A 24,941-nucleotide genomic window follows, 5' to 3' on the forward strand; every position below is an offset into this window, starting at 1 on the left:
CAAGGAGTGTAATACTATTTATAAACAGTCACCTGAGCCCTAAAATGTTTCCAAAGTTTTTGAATATTTTCAGGAAATATGCAGCAGTGGCAAAATAAAATAAAATAAAAAAAAAGTAAGTCATGCACAGCTTCCAACATTTTGTATTTCCTCAGACACATACTACGTACCTGTACTTTTAACTGGAGGTGGAGGTTTCTTTGGCTTCTGCAAAATGCACCCAAAAAAAAAAGTTACAATAAAGAAACAGAATTTCTCTACTGAAGACAGACTTGTTTGTGTTTTGTTTTGCATACTGTAACATCTAGCTTGTTTACTAGCCGATTTAAAGCATTTCACACAGAAGCAATCAATTCACAGACAGAAAACACAGAACTGGAGTAATTCCTCTGATATCTCCCAGACAACCAGCTGCAAAACCAAGAACAAAATGCTGGTTTCTTTAAATCAGATCAATGATTCAGCAACATGCATAAGTAGCAGAGGTACAAAGAACTAAAAACTAAGAATTATATATTTTCCAGTCTAAAGAATTGCTCTGATCGCACCCATTTGAATTTCGCTATGTAAACCTTAATTTTACTTCCATTCAAGTTTAAAAGAGCAATCAGGTAAATTTTTGAACCAAAAATCATCGCTTTCATTAAAAAATAAAAAGATTCTAGATTAAGTATCAGAGGAACTATTTAAATTAATGGACTTTTAAATTACAATAATGTAAGAAAAAATAAGCAGTGTTTGCAACAAACACTGCAGTTACATGAAAAACATTGTTTTGAGCTCCCTTATCATGCATATTTAAGTGGGAAAGGTAGACAAACTACTCTAGTCATTAAAAAAATCACCAAGTATTACAGTGCCAAAGTCTGTACACTGAAAATAACTCTATTTTAAAACATAGTCACTCATCACTTTCCTTAAACTGGTAAAACTGAATTTGAAACTCTCTCCTGTTGAAGGAGCTATGGCACCTCTCAAGCCAGACATCTCAAGCCTCGGACTCCAAATCCTAAAAATACTGGTGTCTCTGGTTGCAGTAAGAACAAGACTCACTGATAAAACGATCACAAAAACCTATAAAAACACCTGTTCTTTATACAAACACTGCTGAAACCATATGGGATCAGTGTAATATAGACCCTCCAAAAGTACATTGCAGTGGGTATTTTTGAAAGAGTTGCTATGGATGGATTTCCCTTCTGTGCCTCTACTGCTATTGAATAAGCTCTTAAGGCACAAAGATTCTATTCCAACAAGTGAAATGCAATTAAGCAAACATGAAAATCCATATCAAATTTCTTTCTCTAGTTTCAGAGAATACAAAAGTTAGTGAACTGAAGTAACAACACTGGATTTTCTTTCTTTCCCAAAAAAGAAAACACATCATCCAGCTGTGCAGCACTGCTACCTATGTATATATAAAAATATCACAGAGTTCAGCATCAACTTGCTGTTATGTAGTTCCAGTCTATGTTTTTTATTAAGTTGATATCAAATAGCTGATCACAACAATCAGCTATTCAATGCCTTGAACTACAAAGCTGCTCAGTGGAAGATGAATCCCCGTATCAAGACATACTACACAGAGCAGAATAAAGGATCAAAGCAAGGTCTGTCTACAGGAAACATTGTCTATGGTAAAAGAATAATTTTCTTCCTTCCCTCTCTCAAGGGAGCAATTCTGTATTGTGAAACTGTGATACTACCCACCCACCCCTGAAATCAAGTGAGCTGTATTTATAGCATTTATGCCACCCTTCCAAAGCTGAGAATCAATTTGAAAAGAAAGCACTGACTTGGAGTAACTACACTTCCTGTGTATATTAAGTAACTCAGGTTAAATGCTAAGGCAGTAACTATCTATCAGGTTTTATCTAGCAATCCTCTGTTCCTCTGTGAATGTCTCCAATTCCAGACCAAACAGCACTAAATTACTATGAAACTCAAATGCTGTTCTGCTGAGATATAGGCTTCAGCATTTAGATGTCCCGATCTGGAGCTGAATCCATCCCATCTGGGGATGACATACATCTGTCAATTAACACAACCATCTTTGCCGCACAAACTTGTCCGAACCAAAACACCATACAAATGTCAATAAAAATATATAGAATAAGAACAAAAACTACAGGACCAAAGAGTACCGCATGAAAACACAAATTTTTACAAGTTAGCACGTAAGATGGTGAAAAAAATATTTCTAGATCCCATCCAAAGATTATCCTTCACACACCGCAACCTACTGGCAAGTCTCAACGTGGAAAATTCCCAGTGGGTTCCACAGGGGTCATTCAGCATTTTGCTACTACAGATGGAAGAGACCGACTGCTTATCTGCTTTCAAAATAGTAAGAGCTTAACTCAGTAATCAGTAACGCATCACACTATATTATCAGAACCATTTCTATATGGCCTAACCATCCTCATTAATTACAGTTATCTCAAAAAGTATGCCTCAGATAAATATTTGAGAAATTTTAAAACAAACATTAACCTTTAAATCTTTCTTCTTTGATATAGCTAATTCAAGATAAATATTGCCAAAATTGTAATAATATTTTAAGCAGCATAACGTGCTCTGAAGTCTTTTATTCTTTGCATTTCCATCAATAATTTCTGGGATAATAAATGATACATGTAAGAACTTACAGGGAAGTCTTTATCAGACTCTTGTATTTGAACAGCAAAATTATCTGGGAAGACTCCTTCTTTACCATTTAGTTCTCCTTTCCACCAGCCTGGTTCTCTAGTGTCCTAAAACAAACAACAGGACATTTCAATCAATATTTACTTCTTCCCCAAAACAGATACAGTTACAGGAACAACATTTTTGCTTTTACCCACAATATAAAATAATTGTTTGTCTGAAATATCACATTTACGAGAGGAATACTTTTGGCCACATTAGCAAGAGGAAACAGCTACAGATCAGATCAGGTTTGGTCACTCTATTTTTTAAAAAGGAGGATGAAATGATACTACATCATATATAAGATAAGGGTATAAGGATAAGATCACCTTATGACCCAATGTACAATATTCAATGTTCTCAACTGCCTTGACTGGCAACTTCTTCAGTAAACATTTAAAGTGTCACTGGAGTAACACACAATTCTACTGAATAAAAGTGATTCTGATGTGATTGATCAGGTCCATTGGTCTGAAAAGGGTGAAGAAGCAAGAGGATATAACCTACTGAGGGAAAAAATAACCACATTAAGACATAAAAAAATAAAAAAAAAAAAAAGGAGAATTAATTCAGTGGCACAGAAATCCATTACATGATCTTACTGGATCGAGGCCTTAGTTTGCCCGTAACAGAAGTATGACATTATTTGAATATTTCAGCAGCATAAATAACAGCTTTCTTCTGTGCCTCTGATCCAAAGTACTGCAGATGTCACTCCTGCACACAAAACCAAGAGGATTACTGCTGATATGTGCCACTATTAGAAGCACCAAGTAGTTCACCCCAAAGTTCAAGACACAAGGACAATTCAGCACTTACTATAGCTGAGACACTGAACAGATAAAGGAGTAGGGTAAAAATAAAATGTAAAATGAAATAATATTAAAAAGAAATCCCCCCTCCCCTTAACTAAAGGAGGAATCAGCAAGAAAAAGACCTGAATAGGTGATTAGTGCTGAAAGTAAAAGTTTGCTGAAGTTTTCTTTCATTTCTCCCTCCACTACCCTTTTAGATAAGTACTACAGAGTCCAAGATCTGAACAGTGTGCGATGGTGGAAGAGATAAGGCATCTATTGCTAAACTTCACTTAACCAGTGCTGAGGTATATTAGAAAGTCAGAGACAACTCCATGGACAATGATCATATGTACATAAACAGAAAAGAAACAGCCACGGGGGACAGGCTTTACACAAAGTGTGCATGGTAAAGAAAAATAGCTTAACTCTTGGCAAGATCAAAAACCCGGACTGAGGCAGCCACCTGGAAGTTACATCAATATACCCAGACTTCAGAGGATGGTTTTGAGGGAGAGCTCTGCTCCGGATAACCCTTCTGGCTCCAGTCTGGAGCAGCTTATGCTTTCAGTAAATAGGTTTAAAAAGGACAGAGAGACAAGACATTCAGTGAAGACAGGGCAAGGGCTGTCACATTTTTAAAAGTGGCTTCCATAGCTACTCTTTTCCATTGTAATTACAGTCAATACTACTGACAATATCAATTCTCTTGTTAAGAAAAATGGCCATCTTTTCCATAAACTTAAAATACTCCTAAAGAAATAGTGTTACTTTTCTTCTGCAACTGTGCAAAAGCTGAAAACAAACAAAAAAAGAAACATTCCACCTTTTTAGGCAAGTTGTTATTCCTTAATAGAGCAGTATATAACCTAACAGGCCAGTACTGCAGGGAAGTTAAATATGAGTAGGTTCATTTCTTGTTTACAACCATCTCTGCAACAAGATAACGTTTCAAAGAGGTGTTTTCAATATTTAACACAAGTAAGAACATTCAACTAAATCATCATGTCTCTCTAAATAGCCAGACAGTATCATTAGCTTCTGTACGGTTACTTTGAAATACCAAGTACTTCTAACACCTGGACTTCATTTTCCTACTGAAAACAGTTGCTCAGGGTTGTTTTTTTTCATAATACCTAGACCAAAATCAGTAAGTACAGATATTAATTTATTACCTTTTGACACAATAACACTTTCCAACCACCACCTCTAGGTCAGCCTGATATACCACCAGAGGAAAAAGTACAAGTTCTGAAGATAAAAGGGCTATTTGCAAAGCTTTTCCAATTTCCTCACTGAAAAAGGAGCTGGTACTAGGCGTATACTGATTTAACTAGACTTTGAGGAATCCAAGATAACTTCCCACCTTGGAATGATCTTTAAGGACATCTGTATCTCCACCCAGTGCAGACAGAAAGTTGACTCTCACATGACACAAATTAGCCTACAAGAACACCTACTGCAACAGACTCTCCTGCTTTCACATTTTATACCATTACCTACCTGTAAAAAAATCCACAAAAGCTAGACAAATGGTTAAAGCAGATGAAATATCTTACCTTACTGATTATTTGAATGATCTCGCCTTCTTTAAAGCTGAGTTCATCATTTGAGCCTTCATAGGAAAATATTGTCCTGCAATATTCCTTGGCTGAAACAAAGCAGCGCAATTAAATTAAACTTCCAAACCATTGGTAGTAACTCACTCACATAGTACCAGGTCACTTAACACCATGTGAAAGGAGATCTTGGAAATTACCATGACAATCATACTTCCCTTCTAAAGCAGTCTCATATGGCTGGTCTACAGATGTTCAATATGTCATTCTGATCACAAGAAAAATATGATTATGTATTTACATAACTATGGAGGTAAGTCTTTGTTAAGTCAGTAGTTTAAGTTCCAAAATATTTTTTCCACAACTGCAACTTAATTCAAGTACTCTGACTTCAGAGGCACATGAGGAACCTACTCAAAATTGTAACAGCCTAACCCTCCCCATAGCATTATGTATTCAGGTTTGAGCTACTTCAGGCAAAAAAGGTTTCAAGCTTTTTACTGAGTTTATAAGGTATTTTCTTAAAAATAACCTAAATTTCAAATTTTTAATCCTAATTAAATTCATGCAATCATTTCAAGGTGCCATCCTTTATCAACACATACAATTACAGAAACTTCAAATACTCAAGCAGCACATTTGCTGAAATTCTCCAGTAAAACCAAGTCACTGAAGCAAAGGAATTCTTGGCTAAGCACCTGAAACCAGACCTCATCTGAGCGATCAACTCAGTCACAGCCTCTTCTGCAAAAGTAGAAAGAATAATTTCTTTCTTTCCATTTGGTACAGTTCAATAACTAATCCATTTAAATTTGTGATAATTCCAGGTGAAAAAGCAGGAGGGGATTTGTTTTCCTTTCCCACACTAGAACAAAAACAACAGGAGAAAGGCCAAAACACATTATTATAGAAGTCTTGATTGCAAAGCAGTTTTTGCACCTTTTTTAACCCCAGCACATGTAAAACAACTTGGCAAATAGAGAGACTGGATTTCTTTATCTGACAAATTAAGGAAGCAAACAAAAGGACTCTGATGTGCTGCCACAACCCATCAGGTATTTGGCACTGACAACACACAAAGGTAAGCAGCTGCATCAACCCTGTTAGGCAGCAGCACAACATTAAGCCACCATCAGGACCTTCTGCAGGTTTTGCTGGATGGTAAGAAAACAAATGATTTGCAGTTAAATCTTTTTGTTCTTGTATTTTGTTTAATCGAGATACAAATCTTAAGTTAAAAAATGCACAAATTGCATTCTTAGACTAAAAAAAAAATCTACCTTGGTCAGTGACAACCACTGTGTTAAAATGCAGAGGTACACCAAGCTTAAGAGTTGGATATATATGGATTTCTATACAGATACATTTATCTATGTAACCACATGAGTAATCCTAGGTACAAGAACTTGCATTATTTTACCGCCTTATCTAGTGATCAAAAATGCTCAACTACAAATGGACTACATTGTGTTTGTGAAGAATTACAGAAACATAAGAACTACCATGTCAGAGAGATGAATGTTTAAATCAAGGTTAAAAAAAAGAAAGAAAACAAAAAAAAAACCCCACAAAGACTAAAAAAAATTTACAGGTACCTTACAAATATCTATCAAATTCAGGGATTTTATTCATTAGTAATGAATAAGTATAACAGAAGTGTAATGTATTTCTATACATCCTGATTCTGCAAAAATACATGCATTTCCTTACTGCCTCTCACTGCCTGGGGATTCAGCCAGCACACAGGCACTACACAATCCTAATCTTCTCTCCTCTCCTCCTCTAAGCACCTCTCCCCTCGTCACGTACACCAAGTTCCATAACAGCAAGAAAACCATGAGCCAGAAAGTGGCCCTTTCGCTCTGCTCCAGCTGCCAGGAAAGCTGGAAACAGGGAGCACTGCAGACTGCCAATGTCCCCATATATGCCAGGCTGTGAACCCCAGCAATCAGCACCACCCGAGAAACACAGCCACGTACATTAAGCGTATGTACTATTTGCCATTCTGGCATTTTTTTTTGTAAGCCTGATATTCTGCCAGTAGTTAAGATGAAAAAAATGCCCAGTTTAACTTTCCAGAATTTCTATGTCTAAGATGGTGTTTGTAAAACAGTCGATCTGAACTTCAGCAAATATTTTTAATAAAAAGGTATAGAATCACAGAATGGTTTGGGCTGGAAGGGACCTTAAATTTCATGTAGGTCCAACGCCCTGCCATGGGCAGGGACACCTTCCACTAGACCAGGCTGCTGAAAGCCCCATCCAACCTATCCTTCGTAGTTTAAAATTTAACTTGGGATCAACAATACAGTAGCAGGAAACATGGATGTTGTATTCTAACATAATGAGGGGGGAAAGAGGGGTCAAACTGTATTTATTTTATTTTTTAAACAAAATATTTTTACATACTTGCACCAGAGTCCAAAACAAACTTCCCAGAAATAGCAGAGCCACACCAAAAACTAAGCCACACTAGTCTAAACATTTTAGGGATCTCTGTTTATTTGCTAAGGTATTGAACACAGTTTATTTTAAACTTCCTCTCTCAAAATTGAGGAGGATATACATAAACTATAATACTGTCTATATTAAAATAAAAACACTAAGGAACAAACCCAAGTTTTCTTCCAAAAGTTGTAAGATGTTTAATTTGTCTCTATAGGTATTATGCACTGATGTCCTCCCACAGCATCTATTACTAGCATATTTCAGTTCCTTTCTGATGTATTCATTTCTCTGGGGAGCTGAGTCTCAGCATAGCTACTAGATTAGTCCAATTTCTATGCTTTTAGCATGAGATGCACCTGAAATTATAAAAAGAGCTAAATATTTAATTCATTATTCAGTACCAAATGTTCAGATTTTTTTAGGCAGAGTCGAGTTAATTTTTATGCAAAGTTCCAGGCAAGTGAAATTTCACAATACTCAGAGCTGCACATTATCTTGCTGGCTCTTACAGAAATAGCACTGGAATGGTTTAACAAGATCGAAAGGTGATCCCAATTTTGATGTTCCGTAAAGATTTTAAAGTTGAAAGTAAGCATCAGCTTCCACTGAAAGCATTGTACACAAACTTTTGATACATGCTTTGCAATAACAAAACTCAAGTATTAACTGCTCTCAAGCCATAACATCAAATACCTCATGACAGTAATCCGCTGTCTGTACACGTTCACGCTATTTACAGCTACTGAATTCAACAAAGCCAAAATACTACTCAAATGGCATGAAAGCCATATATATATATATATATATATATATATATATAATTAGGGCTCTGACTAACAAACCTGCCACTTCAAGTGCCCTGTTGTGCTAGATTACACAGTTCCTGAACACACACAAGAAGTCAGTTGTTTGCTGCAGTATTCTTATTTCTGCAAATTATGCATTCCATATAAAACCCACTTACACCAAAAGAAGGTTTTTCCACATAAAACAAAAATATACTTGAAATTACAATAGAGAAGTAGAAAAAACATCTGCTCTGGAACCAGGTAGAGTGAGCCGTCCACATATCACGTAATTGAAGTTAATTTTTTATATGGAGTTGGCACTCTCACAAGATGTCTTGGGTTGGTTAAAAATATCTCTCTAGATAAAACTATGCAATTTGGTAGTTAAATGAAGTCAGAAATTCTGAAGAGATAATAAAAAAAGAAAAACAAAAAAGCTGTTATAAACAGAATCACAATGTAACTGGATTATCTAGGGAACAGACTTCAACAAAACATAAGCACCAACTTCGAGGCAAGAAACTTTGCACACAGTTATGACAACATGCTAGCCACTCAGAAATGAAGTACGGGAACTGTTCCATTGCAATAGATATCCACTATCCCATCTGAACACCAAAAGCTAGGCAGAACGTCAGTCAGTTTGAGCACGTAGGAAATTAATGTAAAGGGACTGCTGCAATAAAACTTCATACCCCAGCCTTATTTTGTTCTGGGAAAAAATGCTACAAACGTTTTTGACTCATTTGCCACAGAAACGCAAGCAAAAACTCCTTTAGACTCTTTCGCATTTGCCTAACTCCTCAAAGGTACACAACACTACAGAAAAAGCCAGTATACACAGAAGTTTAAGATTTTCACACAAAAAAAATTAGACAACCAAGTACTTATCTAGGGAGGCCTACCAAGTAATAGATGTAAATTTCATCATCCTTACCTTTTGGTTTATTTTCTCCTTCTGATTTTATTACTTCTGATGAGTTTTCAGGTTTTGTTGTACTGGGAAAATGAATTAGCTTTGTTCCAGGGGGACAGTTAGGTAATGGCTATATGAACAAAAAAGAATTTTGTTGACAAAAATTCTTTATAAGTTTTATTTTTTATTACGCTACGAAACATACTCAGGTTTTTATTAGCTGAGATGATGCAAATGACCACAACCAAGAGATTCAATGAGCTTTTCCATTAAATACTTCAAATCCTGTAGCTATTTATATTACAGCCACTGCAATTAGAATTTTGTCTACTGAATAAAGACAGAGCACAGCTCTCAAACTGGAAGCAAATCTCAGGACATCACCAGACATACTTTTATAATCTTGTTTCAGCAGTTTCAAGCGTTCTCTTCCATTATCCTGAAAACTGCCTCCTCCAGTGCAGAACTGCAGCAGTTACCGAACAGCTCTGCTGAAAGTAACTCTCTGACCACACTTAGCACTGGAATAAAGCAGGAATATGCAGTAGCCATACACCACCTCAGCTGAAGAGGCATTCAGGTTTTAACTGTTCAGACAAACGTAAGAGCACATGGAAACTTGTCAAAGCTTCCCTCCACTCTTAAAAATTCGTAAAGAACAGAACAGGTAAGTGTCACTAGAGATATATCCTGAACCAAAAAAAAACAAAAAACAAACCAACCACAGAGGCATTGCAACTAGTAACAAATTTCAGAGTTAACATCTAACCAAAATAATTGTTCCAGTATTATTAGCCCCCCCACACACACAGAGGAGATTTACTGAGCTGTCAGGAAGATTCAGACAGCTTCAGCTGCATTCACTTCTTCAGAGGTGAGCTATAAAACATGAACTTACAGTCAGTACTTACCTGAACAGCCCTAACAGAGTTACTGACATGAAAAATCCCATTGCCTTTAGTTACTCTGTTCATTTTCATTTACAGTTAAACTTTGCAGGCTTCTTACGTCAAAGAAACTAGATTTACTCTCCCTAAAAGCAGATGATGCCTGTGGGCTGGTGTTTGGTACCTCTGACATACCATAAAGCCACACTTGGGATGTTCCTGAAGTACATATGCAATTTAACTCACTCCAGAATAATATATGAAGGATGCACTAAAATAACCCACCTATGAGATTAAACAAGTCCAACATGGAAATAGTTCTCTACATTTCCCCCTTCCAAAAGAAGATGCAATTAGAAGTATGAAAGGAAGTTTAGGCAGGAGGGCTATAAATAGCCTGAGCCCAGACAGGATACTAGGACCAGCTGAAACTATCTCCTGAAGGAACATATATAGTCTTAAGCACTTCAGAGACATCAGTGCTCAGCCTTCCTGTGCTGCACAGTCTCGGAATTCCCCAACAGAAAAAAAGTCCCCTCTATTCTAGAGTTTCCTGATGACAACTTCTTTCCTTACTGGCTTAAAGACTGAGAATGGCCTTCCAGCATCCCTCCATCTAACTCCAAAGTGAGTTGAGCACAAATCCAAAGAAGCCACCCATTTTCACAAGACCTTCAAGAAAATTATCTCCCTAGGGCTCTCCACATTGTTCTGCAAATCTGTCCACCTTTGGGATGACTGGCAACAAGCACAAGTGGAACGTTAAGTGCTGAACTCAACTGTTTATTTCATTGCCTTTAAGCTATGCAGAACTATTTTCTCACTTCATTTCCCTTCTTCCTGAGAAACAGCCAACAACAATTTTCCAGACAACCCAACCAACAAAACAGAGCACCAACATATTTTAGTGTTTATAGACAGGCAAACAACACAATTCAAAAACATCTGAGTAGACTTGATTGAACATATTTTAGATAGGCTCTTTATACTCCCAAGTTACAACGTAGAAAGTAGGGAAACATGCTTTTGAGCAATCAATCTCATGACAAGACAGCAAATTAAAAGCTAAGGCCTGAAACTCTAGTCTATCAACGTTCACATGAAGATGCAATGATCCCACAAACTCCTACGTCAAGGGACAAAGCCTGGTGACAACCAAGGAAAATCAATGTGCCTTCACAGAATCACAGAATGGCTTGGGTCAGAAGGGACCTTCAAAGACCACTCAGTCTGACACCTTTGCCATGGGCAGTGACATCTTTCACTAAAACCAGGTTGCACAAAGCCACCATCCAACCTGACCTTGAACATTTCCAACAATGGGACATCCACAACTTCTCTGGGCAACCCACTCCAGTGTCTCACCTCCAACACCACCATTAGATTGGACATCACCTTATGTCCAATCTAATTCTGCCCTTTTCAGTTTAAAACTGCTGCCCTTTGTCCTGTCACTACAGACCTCAGTAAAAAGTCTGTCTCCATCTATACACCAAAATGACACATTTAGGTGTCCCCAGAGCCTTCTCTTTCCCAAGCTGAACAACATCCTCCTCAGCAGATAACATTCCCCAAGCCTTAAACAGAAGGCAACAAACTTACAGCTTTTGTCTTCTGAATCATCCGATGTTTTGACTGGACCAGAAACAAAGAGGACACGTACCATGTCTACAGGTGGATGATCACTGCTCTTAGCACTGCTACTGAGAAGAAACACATTCAAGGAAGTCTCTGTCCCTACCCTCTTTCTCAGGGACTCACCCCACCTTTTGCCCTACACCATTACAATTATTCCCATGGCAGAAGAGAAAGGCAAATCAGTCAGCAAAACAGCATTAATGACCATAACTGACAAGACAAAAAATTGAAATTGGACAAAGGTTTTAAAAGCTTTCTTGAATTGTCACCAGAGTAAAAACTGAAACACTGGCTATCTTAGCCGTTTTAAATTTATCAAAAGCTGAAAATCCATATATAAGCTTTTGGTGTAAACAATGTATAAAGTCAAGATAAAGAACGGAGCATCACTGTTGTGCTTCGAAGAGGTAAAAGTGCTCTTAGGTGCAAAGTGCTCTTAGGTGCAATTCTAAAGCAGTTCCACTACCATTACATTGCCTGCTCTCTCCTAAAGCTTTAAGTCTGATACAGAGAATAAAAGTGCTCCTTTCCCACTCAAAAAAAAAAAAAAAAAAAAAAAAAAGTAGGGGGGGACACCACCAACATGAAAGAGGATGCAAAATTGTAGAAAAGTATTTTTCAGGCTTACACAATCAGCATTTTATGTAGCTCTTTAACCGAAGATATCAACAAAACCAAAAGCTTGATAGCATACACTGAAGGATGTTTACATTGGTAGTGACAGCTGACACCTAAAAGAGCAATCTCAACATCTACCAAAACTTGGGGGGAAAAAAACAAGCCAAAACCTAAAGAAACCCCCAAATATTCCATGTTTTAAAGGCCAGGTTTAACTTGTACAGGAACACTTAACAGTCTTGTCCAGACTATATACAAAGTCTGTTACAAAGAGAACTACAAAAGGCCTCATATTACAGATGTGTTCGAGAAGTTATGTCTTACACCACACAGCTTTGAAACAATTTTTATATCAGCTTGGTTTTCGCTCATGTTTTAAATACCAAGACATTTGAATAGACCTTTTGGAATCAATGGCAGATATAACGTACTATGAAAGAATTCTGAGGGGGGTTGTCTTGTTTTATAGGCAAGAACCTTATGAGATTATTATGATCTCATTATGGAACAATACTGACAAATTTTAAAATGGTCAGTGTATTCAGCATCTGTAAGGTACTACGTCTTCAGATTCCATGTCTTCTAAATTATTTTTACAGGAAACCCAAAACCAACAATATGAACCACTACAAACCTTATCTTGCTTTTTATCTTCTGATTCATTACTGGACAATCTTGTCTTAAGTTTCACTGAGCCTTCTTTAAAGATATCTCCAAACCCAATACCTCGGATTTTCTTTGGCTGTGCTGGTCCAGATCCAGGTTCACTCCCATTTCCTGGAGAGGCCACAGGTGAGGTAGAACCACTGAAAACAGACTCTGAAAGTGGGGGTGGGGAGGGTGGGTAAGACAAAAAAAAAGAAAAAGTTGTTTTCATCTCTGAAGTTATTTGCTCTTCTGGGGAAAAAAGTGGAAGCAAACCTGTTATGTGCACTGCTCTTGCTAAACATCTTTTCCAGGAATATTATTGTAGCTGTAATGCCTCACATTTGTTCTAGTTGTATATTTAACACAAGACCATTTGAAATTATACCAGTATTGTACTGAATGCTCTAGCAACTAAGTCATTAGACCACTAGTATTTCTGGCTATTTCCATTATCACTCAGGCTCCACAGTCTGTTAACATCAATGTTTTCCATTAGTTTTATAAAACATTGCTTACACATTCTCCGAAGATGTGGTTTCAGTCCAACATTTAAAAGCTTGTCATTTCCACAGCTATAGCTGCTGAAAGCGATAATCAATAAAGGTCCATAATGAATCCTACCATGTTTCAACAGCCACAGGAAAAAACTGCATGTTTCAGTGGTAGACTCATGTCTTTCAAAGCAAAGTGAAATTTTTCTATTGCTCAAAATGCACTATCAAAAGTACCTGAAAAGAGTTTGCAAATTTATTTAAATAGCTTTTTAACCTAACAACGCTTAAAACCCAATTTAAATGAGTTACACACTAAAACTGTATATAGCCTTCTGAGATTAATCACTGGTAGTTAACACAAGCTGTCATGGCTTAACCCCAGCCAGCAACTAAGCCCCACGCAGCCACTTACTCACTCCCCCGCAGTGGGATGGCAGAGAGAATCTGAAGGGTAAGTGAGAAAACTCATGGATTGAGATAAAAACAGTTTAATAGGGAAAGGAAAAGCCGCGCACACAAGCAAAGCAAACCAAGGAATTCATTCACCACTTCCCATGGGCAGGCAGGTGCTCAGCCATCCCCAGGACAGCAGGGCTCCATCCCGTGTAATGGTGACTTGGGAAGACAAACGCCATCACTCTGAATGTCCCCCCCTTCCTTCTCCTTCCCCCAGCTTTATATGCTGAGCATAACGTCATATGGTCTGGAATACCCCTTGGGTCAGTTGGGGTCACCTGTCCTGTCTATGTCCCCTCCCAACTTCTTCTGCCCCCCCCCCCCCCCAGCCTTCTCGCTGCGCTGGTGGGGTGAGGAGCAGAAAAGGCCCTGACTCTGTGCCAGCACTCCTCAGCAATAATGAAAACATCCATGTGCTATCAACACTGTTTTCAGCATAAATCCAAAACATACCCCCACATACTAGCTACTGTGAAGAAAAGTAACTACCCAGTCAAAACCAGCACACAAGTATTTAAGATTCTTTTAAACTTTTTGTCTTAAGGGACAACATTTATACACCCCTAAAATACGTAGTTCAGAGCAGATCTTTAAAGCTCCTACCATCTAAATTAAGATATTTTTTTTGTTTCTGGTTGTTTTTTTTTTTTCTTTTTCAATTTACAAGTTAGTCAATCTGTTAAAGGCTACACAGTAGTATTCACAGACAAGTGATCTCCATGTGCAGAATTCCAGGAGACAGTCACATGAAAATAGACAGCTTTTATAAACCAAATTCAAAATAGCCTCCACACCTTTTACCCTTTCACATAAGTTATTTTAAGTGTATGCATGCCTAGGAATTGCAATAAAATCTAAAGCCTCTTCCCTCTACCATAAATGCAAGGATTTTTGATAATACCGTGAAGTTACATGGCTCTTAAACTCAGTTTCTTGTAATTTCTCAACCAAGTTACTCTTAACGTAGCTACACCCCTCTTGGATATCTAATAGGATAGCTAGACATTTTAGAAACATAGAACTATTCAGGTTGGAAAACACCTTTGAGATGATAGAGTCCAACCATTAACCCAGCACTGCCAAGTCCACCACTAAACCATGTCCCTAAACGGCACAGCTACATGTCTTTTAATACCTCAAGGATGGTGATTCAACCATCTCCCTGGGCAGCCTGGTCCAGTGCTTGACAACCCTTGCAGTGAAGGCATTTTTACTAATATCCAAACTAAACCTCCCCTGACACAACTTGAGGACATTTCCTCTCATTCTATCACTTGCTACCTTACGCGACCGACCCCCACCTGCCTACAGCCTCCTGTCAGGCAGCTGTAGAGAGCGATCAGGTCCCCCCTGAGCCTCCTCTTCCCCAGGCTGAACCCCCCCAGGTCCCTCAGCTGCCCCTCATCAGCCCTGTGCCCCAGCCCCTGCCCGGCTCTGGACACGCTCCAGCCCCTCCACGTCCCCCTGCAGTGAGGGGCCCAAAGCTGAACACAGGGGTCCAGGGGCGGCCTCACCAGTGCCCAGCGCAGGGGGACGGGCACTGCCCTGCTCCTGATGGCCACACTCTTTCGGATACCAGCCAGGATGCTGATGGCCACCTGGGCCACCTGGGCACACAGCTGGCTCATGCCCAGCCGGCTGCTGACCAGCACCCCCAGGCCCTTTCCCACCAGGCACCTTCCCAGCCCCCTGCCCCCAGCCTGTAGCGCTGCCTGGGGTTGCTGTGACCCAGGGGCAGGACCCGGCACTGAGCCTGGTAGAACCTCGTGCCATTGGCCTCGGCCCATCGGTCCAGCCTGCCCAGATCCCTCTGCAGAGCCTTCCTACATGCAAGCAGATCAACTCCACCACCCCAGCTTGGTGTCATCTGCAAACTGACTGAGGGTACATTCAACCCGTTGTCCAGATTGTTGATTAAGATATTAAACAGCACTGGCCCCAATACTGAGCCCTGGAAAACACCACTTGTGACCAGCCACCAGCTGGATGTAATTTCATTTGGTACCACTTTTGGGGCTTGGCCATCCATCCAGCTTTTAACCCAGCATAGGGTGCACCCACCCAAGCCATGAACAGCCAGTCTCTCCAGGACAATGCTGTGGTAAGTGGTGTTAAAGGTTCTATGTCAAACCCTTGCCACAGAATGAGATCAGGTCAGTCACACAGGACCTGCATTTCATAACCCCATGCTGGCTGGGCCTGATCCCTCCATTGTCCTGCACATCCTACGGGATGGCACTCAGGATGAGCTGCTCCATAACCTTCCCTGGCACCAAGGTCAGGCTGACAGGCCTGTAGTTCCCTGGATCCTCCCCTCCTGCCCTTCTTGTAGATGAGCGTCACATTGTGTAACCTCCAGTCTGCTGGGACCTCTCTGGTTTGCCAGGACAGTTGATAGAAGATGGAGAGCGGCTTGGTGAGCTTTCTCTGCCAGCTCCCTCAGCACCCTCATGTGGATCCCATCCAGCCCCATTGTGTTGTCTTGAGTGCATGTCTCAGTGGAGCAGCAGGTCACTACCTACCTCCTCCCAGACTGTGGGGACTTGCTTCTGCTCCTCTTATCCCTGTCTTCCAGCTCAGGGAGATGGGTACCCTCAAGGAAGCTGGTCTTACTTTAATTATTAAAGATAGGGGCAAAGAAAGCATTAAGCACCTCAGCCTTTGTAGAAACATTCCCCGCCACACCCAATAAAGGATACAGGTTATCCTTGGCCTTCCTTTTGTTTCTAATGATTTGTAAAAACATCTTTTTTACATCCTTTACAGCAGTGGCCAGCCCGAGTTCTGCTGCGCTTTCACCTCTCCGATCCGCACCCTGCACAGCCTCACAACACCCCTGCGGCCCCCCAGAGCTGCCTGCCCCCTCTGCCAGCGGTGGAAACTCTCCCTTTCCCCGAGTTCCAGCCCAAGCTCCCTGCTCAGCCAGGCCTCCTCCTCCCCCACCGCTCATCTTTGCCTTTCGCCGTTCAGAATTCCTCCCTGAGGAACGCCCGGCCTGCCTGGAGCCCGGGCCCTGCAGGGCTGCCTCCCCAGGGGCTCTGTCACCCGGCCCCTGCACAGGCCAGCGCCGGCCCCCTGGCAGCACAAGGCAGCCGTTCTGCTGAGCCCCCTCCTCACTGCTCTGAGAAATGAAAACTCCTGTCATCCGGCGATCGCTGTGCCACAGACGCCCTCCAACCCCCACATCACCCACCAGTCCGTCCCTGTTTGCCCGTGGCAGGCTCCGTGGGGCATCTCCCCTGGCTGGCTCGCTGACCAGCTGGGTCAGGCAGTTATCCTCCGCCTGCTCCGGGAACCTCCTGGAATGTTCCCTCTTCGCCGTGGTGTATTTCCAGCGGCCATCCGGTAGGTTGAAGTCCCCCACACGAACAAGGGCTAGCTGATGAGCAAAGTCCACGTTGCATGTTTAAAAGAGCACAGCTCAGCGAATGGGGCATTTACCATCTCCCAGGAGTGAGGAGAGAGTGAGCAGATACTTGAGATACTGACTGTGAAAGGTCTGGGCATTAAATATAACCCCTGGGGGTATGAGGGGCTGAAAATCCTAACTTGTTAGTTAGCGACAGAAAACACAATTACTTCAAATTACTGTTCAGTCCGACTGATCTCAGTATTCAGGAGTTAACACCCAAACATACACACCTGTAAATCCATCTCACCAGACTCCAAAGTCAGGGAACTTTACCTCCAAGGACAGCCACTGTGCTATCTGCGACTGATCAAGTCAAAGAACTCATTTTATGCTACTGTAATTATTTCTGCAATTAAAAAAAAAATATCCAAACCAGACACTTCCTACCTCTGAACAAACTCTTGTTAGAAACAATACTAAACATCTTACAAGTGAGGGTGCACATCACTACAAAGAGAAAAATAAATTTTAAAATCACTTTTTCCCTTTAACATTACATAGCTGTGTTTAACCATCAATTAACTAGCATTAAGATGATGTTCCCAAAGAACACTCACATTCCACACTGTCATATCACAGAAACACAGAATGGTCGGGGTTGGAAGGCACCTCTGGAGATCATCTAGTCCAACCCTCTGCTAAAGCAGGTTCCCCTAGAGCAGGCTGCACAGAGTCACGTCCAGGCAGGTTTTGAATGTCTCCAGAGGGGACTCCACAGCCTCTCTGGGCAACCTGTCCCAGAGCTCTGTCACCCTCAGAGGAAAGAAGTTCTTCCTCACATTCAGGTGGAACTGCCTGTGCTTCAGTCTGTGCCCGTTGCCCCTTGTCCTGTCACTGGGCACCACTGACAAGAGCCTGGAGACATCCTCTTGGCACTCGCCCTTAAGGTATTTGTAGACATTGAGAAAGTCCCTTCCCAGTCTTCTCCTCTCCAGGCTAGACATACCCAGCTCTGTAAGCCTTTCCTCATCAGGGAGATGCTCCAGTCCCCTCATCATCTCTGCAGCCCTCCACTGGACCCTCTCCAGTAGTTCCCTTTCTCTCTTGAACCAGGGAGCCCAGCACTGGACACAGTACTCCAGACCCAGCCTCACCAGGGCAGAGTAGAATGGGGGGACATCTTCACTCGACCTGCTGGCCATGCTCCTCCTCATGCCCCGCAGGATCCCATGGGCTTGCTGGCCACCAGGGCACACTGCTGGCCCATGGGCAACTTGCTGCCCACCAGCACTCCCAGGTCCTTGGCAGAGCTGGAGCTGCCCCCCAGCAGGTCAGTCCCAGCCTGTGCTGGTGTGTGGGGCTGTCCCTCCCCAGGGGCAGGACCCTGCACTTGCCTAAGCTTAAATCCTCTGCCTGCACAATCCAAGTCCTCAGGCGTTCACAGAGAGAATGCCTCTAAAGTGCAAAGGAATTCTAAAGTTTCAAAGGAACTAAGTAATTTCCTGTAACGTACACACATGCCTGGCACCACTCGGCACTCGGCTACTGCTTCTGCCCAAGCTGTACACTCATAGCCACAAAGGATGGCTAAATGTAAATACTGCCTTAATTTTATTGCTAGATTAAAACATAATAAAGAACCGGGGTCCCCTTCCCAGAATTCATTTTAAGTTGAGGCTCTCTGTACTGTTTTGGTTAAATTCAAAAGTTTTATTTATCAGTTTACATGGTTAAACACTTCAGTTTTCCACATTAGGGAATGCATGTCTGCGAGAATAAGATGAAAAAAAGCTATTAAAACAGAAGAATAATTTTACATCCAATACTTTAAAAACCTCAGCTCTGTATATGATAAAATTTCTAGTGCTACAATGCAGAACACACATTTGTAAGATCAAGACCTTGATTGTAATCTTACTAAAAGGGTATTGGGAGCAAGACAGGTATTTCTATACTCAGTATTTTCTAAAATGAAATTAAATACCATCCTAAGGAAGCTCATAGCTCACATTCTTTAGAGCTTTTGTTGTACTAAAACCATAATACTCCAAGATGCATGCAAGATCTAAAATGACTTTGCTAAGGGTTTACAACAAACAGAATACCACCTGTGTCATCCAGAGTGTCCTGTGTTTCTCCATCATCCGTCAATTCCAATTCTTTCACAAAGTTTGAAGGAAACAACCCTGCTTTGCCATTTAGTATTCCACTCCACCAGCCTTCTTCTACCTGTACAGAAATATTTTGCACATTACCAATAAAGCAAAAGGAAATTCCTATTAATTCCATCCATACTTCACTTATAAAACTCTACGAACAACATTGGGAAAGTTCAAAAGACCATGATTTCTCTATAAAGAAACCTACCAAAGATGTACAAACAGTAGGCAAAAAGAAGAGGAAAAAAATAATATACTGCCACTTCTGTCACTACAGTAGTGATCCTGAAACATGTGACTAGCCCCAGGCCAATTAATCCAGAACAGCAGCAAAATGTTCATCAGCTTCCTCAAGGTAAGACAGTATAACAGTTGTTACATATCTTACAGAAGAAAAAAAAAAATTACACTGTTCATGAAATAACTATCAACTTTTAGCCTGGCTTTCGAAGGAAATTTTTATGTATTCTTGCTGATCATCTGTCTTTCCCTCTGTCTTGTCCACTTTCCACCAGTCCTACTCCCTGCCCTCCTATCTATTGAACAATCTCTAACAATTTTGGTCAAAAGACTCAAGTTTCTACAGACAATTTTTAGAGATAATGTTGGGTAGAACACAGAAAAGTCCTTAAGAATATCACAGAGTAACAGAAAACTAAGCTGTCCATTCCTTCTAGCAGGAGACAACTGGCTAAACAGCATCTGCCTAGCTCTAGATGTGTCAGAAGTACAGATACTTTCCCATCAGGGCTGTCCTGCCAACAAAGGTAGACGAGACACACGAGGATTTTGTGGTGGCACACAGCAGTCCTAAGGACAGAAGTCTGTTGGATGCCAAATTTTGTTGGCTTTGCTATTCACAAAACAACTCATTTTTGCACTGGAAATAAACCTGTTCAGTAATTAGGGAACAATGATGACTCTAATGTTATGTTCTTGGATCCCTGGTGTGTTATTTACACTGCAATACTCCAAAATTTAATGGAACATTTACCAGGAGTACCCCATGGTCCAAAGCAGAACAAGCCAAAGGTGGGCATGCATAGGTGACAGTGTAAAACAATACCAGAAGACTCAGTAAGAATTGTGCTCTTCAGATTTATCAACAATTTTCAAAATGTCTTAAGTCAAATGTATTTGCCTAATGAGCACTATTTTAAAAATATAATTAAGATGAGATATTTTGAAAATTTAATTGTTCTGTTTTGTGGCTGGAAAGCTGTTTTTAGATATGAAAAGCAAAGCAACAGGGGGGTGGGGAAGCAGTTGTTTACATTTTCTTTTTTTAGCCTTGTTTTCTAGGTCACTATGCCTGACACACAGGGATAGTTCTTAAACACTAGCATACCTTCAGGCAAGCAGAACCTGGCAGCTAGAGAGACAGACAGGCAACGAAAAGAGCACTGTTATTTTTAAAGACATCCTGGTGCTCAAATATAGCTTTGCTGTGGATGGTTCAAATTCAGAGTCTGGTCCTCTGAATTTAAGCACAGATTACTGACAAGTCCTCTCCAGGCTCCACAGCCTCATGCTTTACACAACGCATTACAAAAAACTAAAATTAAAATTACTTGACTCACCCATACAACACCCAAGAGCCATGAGAAAGGGACTTTTAATGTTTATGACACAGAAAGTGACTCAAGAATCCAATTTATTCTTCTGCCAAGAAATAAGGTCAGCAAAGCGCTTTAGAGACTTGCAAGGCAATGCGATGCCACGTCACGTCAGAGACAGACAGGAATTAAACAAAATTCTTGAGCACACTTACTTCAACCTCCTCACTACGCGGTCTTTAGAAAAAAAAATTACTATATACAAACTATATTACCAGAAATGGTATCATTAATCAACATTAAAAAAAAAAAAGGTTTAAAAAGTTCTACGCACTTTGTTGGATAGCGTCTGTGCATGTCTGGGCACTAGCAACACAGAGGACAATTTCACAAGCCTTATCTTCCATTTCAAAAATCTTACACATGATACAATTTCCACAAGAGGGAGTTACAGCTTTTACACACATCAGTGCTTTTTCCGAGTGTGAATTCCATCAACTTATTTCTATAAGACGATGAAAACAGACTTCAAAACAAAGGGGGGGAGGTCCGAAACAAGCACTCCGATTTTTTGATTTTTTTTTAATAAAAACTCCACTAAATTGAGTCATATGAATTTCAATTATGCTTGATAACACAGCATGCAAATACTACAAATATAATACTACAAAAATAAATCTGCTATTTAGTGCTGCAGCTGACAGGAGTGGAAGGAAGATAAAGAAGAAACAGAAGTTATACAGCAGTGATACAATTATCACATACATTCTGTGCATGTATTTTGCATGCAAAACCCACATGTTCTGTAAACAAAAAACCTTGCAGATTCAGCCAGCACATAGCACAAGGGCCTTCTTCCCTAAAAGCTACTTCTGATCCTTGTAGCCTGCTCTTTTCAGTATTATCCATTTAATTCCTGAACCATCTGCCTCCACCTTTGATTTCACAATCAGTAGTGTCAGTTGTAACTAGTCAATTAATAAAAAGTTACAAAGGCTAAATTACTTAATTGTTCTCAGGTAAGTCCCCTTGTGAGGCTGATTTTACCTTATTTTCCCCACAAAAAAAGTAACCAAATGATATTTCCTTGAAGTAACAGTAATGCACTATCTGCATATATATAAATAGCATCTTTTATACATAAATGGAAGCGAACCATCTCACAATAATGGTAACAAGTTACCTAAGAAAAGTTATCCCAGCATACTGCACAACCAATGGATGGCATTTTCTACCATTCTTCACACGCATTTCTGGTCCATCAGTACAGTTTAGTGAAGCAAAGCCTACACCTGTCAGGTCTACTCTATGCCACCATAAAAACAGTGTGCAAACAGCTCTATGAGCATAGTTAGCTGCAATATTTTTCTACTGGTAGCATTTGCCTAAAAATTTCATTAATAGTTTTTCTCAGAAGTAGCAAAGGCTGTGTACTACAAACACGTATTTTCAAATCATTAGGAAGGGAAGAAGTATGGGGACTGACCAAATAAAAATTGAAAGAAAAAAAAATAATAATCCATGTTTCCTTAAGAAACCAGATGAGGAAATGCTTTGATCTTTTTATTCTGTTTGGGTACTTGGTCATCTCTGATACATCACACTGAACATCCCTCCCAAAATAATTCCAGATGTTGACACGTGCAACCTGAAACAGCAGCTTCCGCAACAGTTTACTGCACTGCTATCTCTTGTAAATGCTCACTTGGACCATTCAAAGTCATGACTGCTGTGTACAGGCACCATCCACAAATTAAACTGGTGAGGTTCTCCAGGAACACTCCTTTACAAAACACACACACACAATGGTATTTATGAAACTATGATTTTAGTGAGCAGGTTTTACAACTCACTTTCTCTTGTTTATAAGGAGATAACAAATTCTAGAAGTCATTGGTTTAAATGCATTTAAAGGAGTAACTTCTTCCTTGCTAGAAGACTGGACAAGTCCTCCCTGGCAACTGGCAGGATCCTGGAGAGTTAGGACTCTCTTCAGAAGAGAGCATACATGTGAAAAACACAATCTCGTAAAACTACTTAAAAGCACCACCAGACACATGGCTACAAAGAAAGGTTCAGTCTTTTCCTTCCTCAGACCCTCAGGGAGACAGTAAGAAGAGATGGCACCAGTGAAGGTCAGAGCATGCCATGCAGAAGTTTTCCACCTAGTTCTGACGAGGTTCCTCCTACTATGGCTCTGATCTTTTCTGCAGGCTCCCTGACAGTTTTTGCTCTTGTAAGAGAAGCTCTTCCCACATATTCAAGCCTCTCACAACAGAAGTTGCCATTGAATGGAACAGACACTAAGGAAGCACATAGGCAGGAAAAGATAAGAAACTCCCACTCAAATACACAGGGCCATTGCCATCAAAGTCTGAACATCAAGACATATCTTTAACTATTTCTTACCCAGTGGGAAATGAAGGCAATAACACATTGAGTTCATTTCTATGCTCCATATTTTTGCGCAAGTGGGTTGAAGTGTATTGTACTACAGGTACAGGCCTCTGTGCTGAATACTGTTACTATTAGCTCAAGCTTCAATGAATTTCAAAAAAGCATGAAACTGGAAAATCAGGTCAAATAACATTTTTCACCTAAACAAGTTAGGAGTATGTGTGCTTAAAGGCAACCAGTCAAACAGTTTTAGTATAAGCATCTAAAAACACAGATCACAGACTGGGCCAAAGAACTGTAGAAGTATCTCAAAAAAGGAATCTGTGTAACAAATCACAATTTACAGCTGCGATGATCAAATACTTCCCCTAAACATCTAGCATTCATTGGTTTAGGATTGGATCCTAAGAGAAGAACTCCTAAACTACTTGCTTTAGCTTCAAAAACACTACTTCCCCATGCTATTTTTCAAACATCCTTGCAACTCAGTAATCAGTCAACCCGCCCCCCCCACAAACATTTGACTTTTGGCCACATAGCGTGACAATCAGCTCACCTCTTCATGGATGTCGATCACATCCCCCAGCTTGAGTTCCAGCTCATCCGCATTCTGCGGGGTGTATTCAAAGAGCACTTTACACTGCCGCTTCTTGGACCCTGATTCAAGGGAAATGGTGAAAGTAAGAACACTTGCAAAGGAAAACTATTTTTTCCTAAATTCAGCTCCTGATGATCAAACCTGATTAGAAGATCCACAAACCATTCCAAAAAGCTATGTAGCTTTTGCTGCTGGTTTTTCAGTTTGCTTATGTCACTTTAGGCTAACGAGCCGTATCTTAGAGCTTGAAAACCATCAAGCTTCACAGACTGCAATTACAAACAAACATACACTGCCAATTACCAACATCCTATTAAAAAAAAACAAACACGTTGACACAAGCAAGTCAGATAAATCCCCTTACAATGATTTTTCAGGCTATTTCCTGACCAAAGTCTGCAGGAATGACAACAGCTGCCAACTGCAGTGTTAGCACCTGCTTGGAAGAAAACATGCAAGTTTGAGCCTCCAGTCTTTAAGTAATCCTGAAAGAAGTAACATGTTCTGTTCTGCACAACACTGAAGCGCCGATAGCCTTTCTGTCCTCTAACAAAGACCTTACTAACTACAGGTCTGAGGTAATGCTAACATTTTCTCAGCTCATATTTCAAAATCCAAACTCATTTTTTATCTGTGAATTCAAGAAAACTCCCTTTTCTCCATGCCGGTATGAAGTAGAGAAATTCAACCTAAGCTTCAATTCAGTGTCTGACACAGGTAAAATTAAAGTGCAGTCTTTAGATGTTTGCCACATACCATTAAAGCTTTGCAGGCATTAAAAAGACAAACTCGAGAGGGGAGCCCCTCCAGGCAGTGAGGTATGAACTTATGGTTGCCCAATTACTCTGCACGTATCCTGGAGGGATGTTTCTGCTCTACCCAGAGACTTCAGACACTTCTCCTTCAAAGAAGAGGCCATGTCTTCAGTCTTTTTCCACAACAGAG

At 40.4% G+C, this 24,941-nt stretch overlaps 1 protein-coding gene across 2 annotated transcripts in view; it reads right to left on the reverse strand.

Annotated features, from left to right (window-relative positions):
• Window positions 1-24,941, reverse strand: part of LOC119150078 (CD2 associated protein) — an 89,587-nt gene that overhangs the window by 19,931 nt on the left and 44,715 nt on the right. For both annotated transcript variants that reach the window (XR_005104931.1, XM_037392256.1), the window contains exons 4-10: window positions 23,955-24,055; window positions 19,395-19,515; window positions 12,971-13,155; window positions 9,215-9,323; window positions 5,042-5,133; window positions 2,649-2,753; window positions 171-207 (exon numbers count right to left, since the gene is read on the reverse strand). Coding sequence is in view for 1 of the 2 variants with exons in the window: in XM_037392256.1 (XP_037248153.1) it covers window positions 171-207; window positions 2,649-2,753; window positions 5,042-5,133; window positions 9,215-9,323; window positions 12,971-13,155; window positions 19,395-19,515; window positions 23,955-24,055 (750 nt within the window). In the remaining variant the exon portion in view is untranslated. The remainder of the gene's footprint in view (window positions 1-170; window positions 208-2,648; window positions 2,754-5,041; window positions 5,134-9,214; window positions 9,324-12,970; window positions 13,156-19,394; window positions 19,516-23,954; window positions 24,056-24,941) is intronic.

Source organism: Falco rusticolus, chromosome 6 (assembly GCF_015220075.1).
Source record: "Falco rusticolus isolate bFalRus1 chromosome 6, bFalRus1.pri, whole genome shotgun sequence".
Classification (NCBI taxonomy): Eukaryota; Metazoa; Chordata; class Aves; order Falconiformes; family Falconidae; genus Falco; species Falco rusticolus.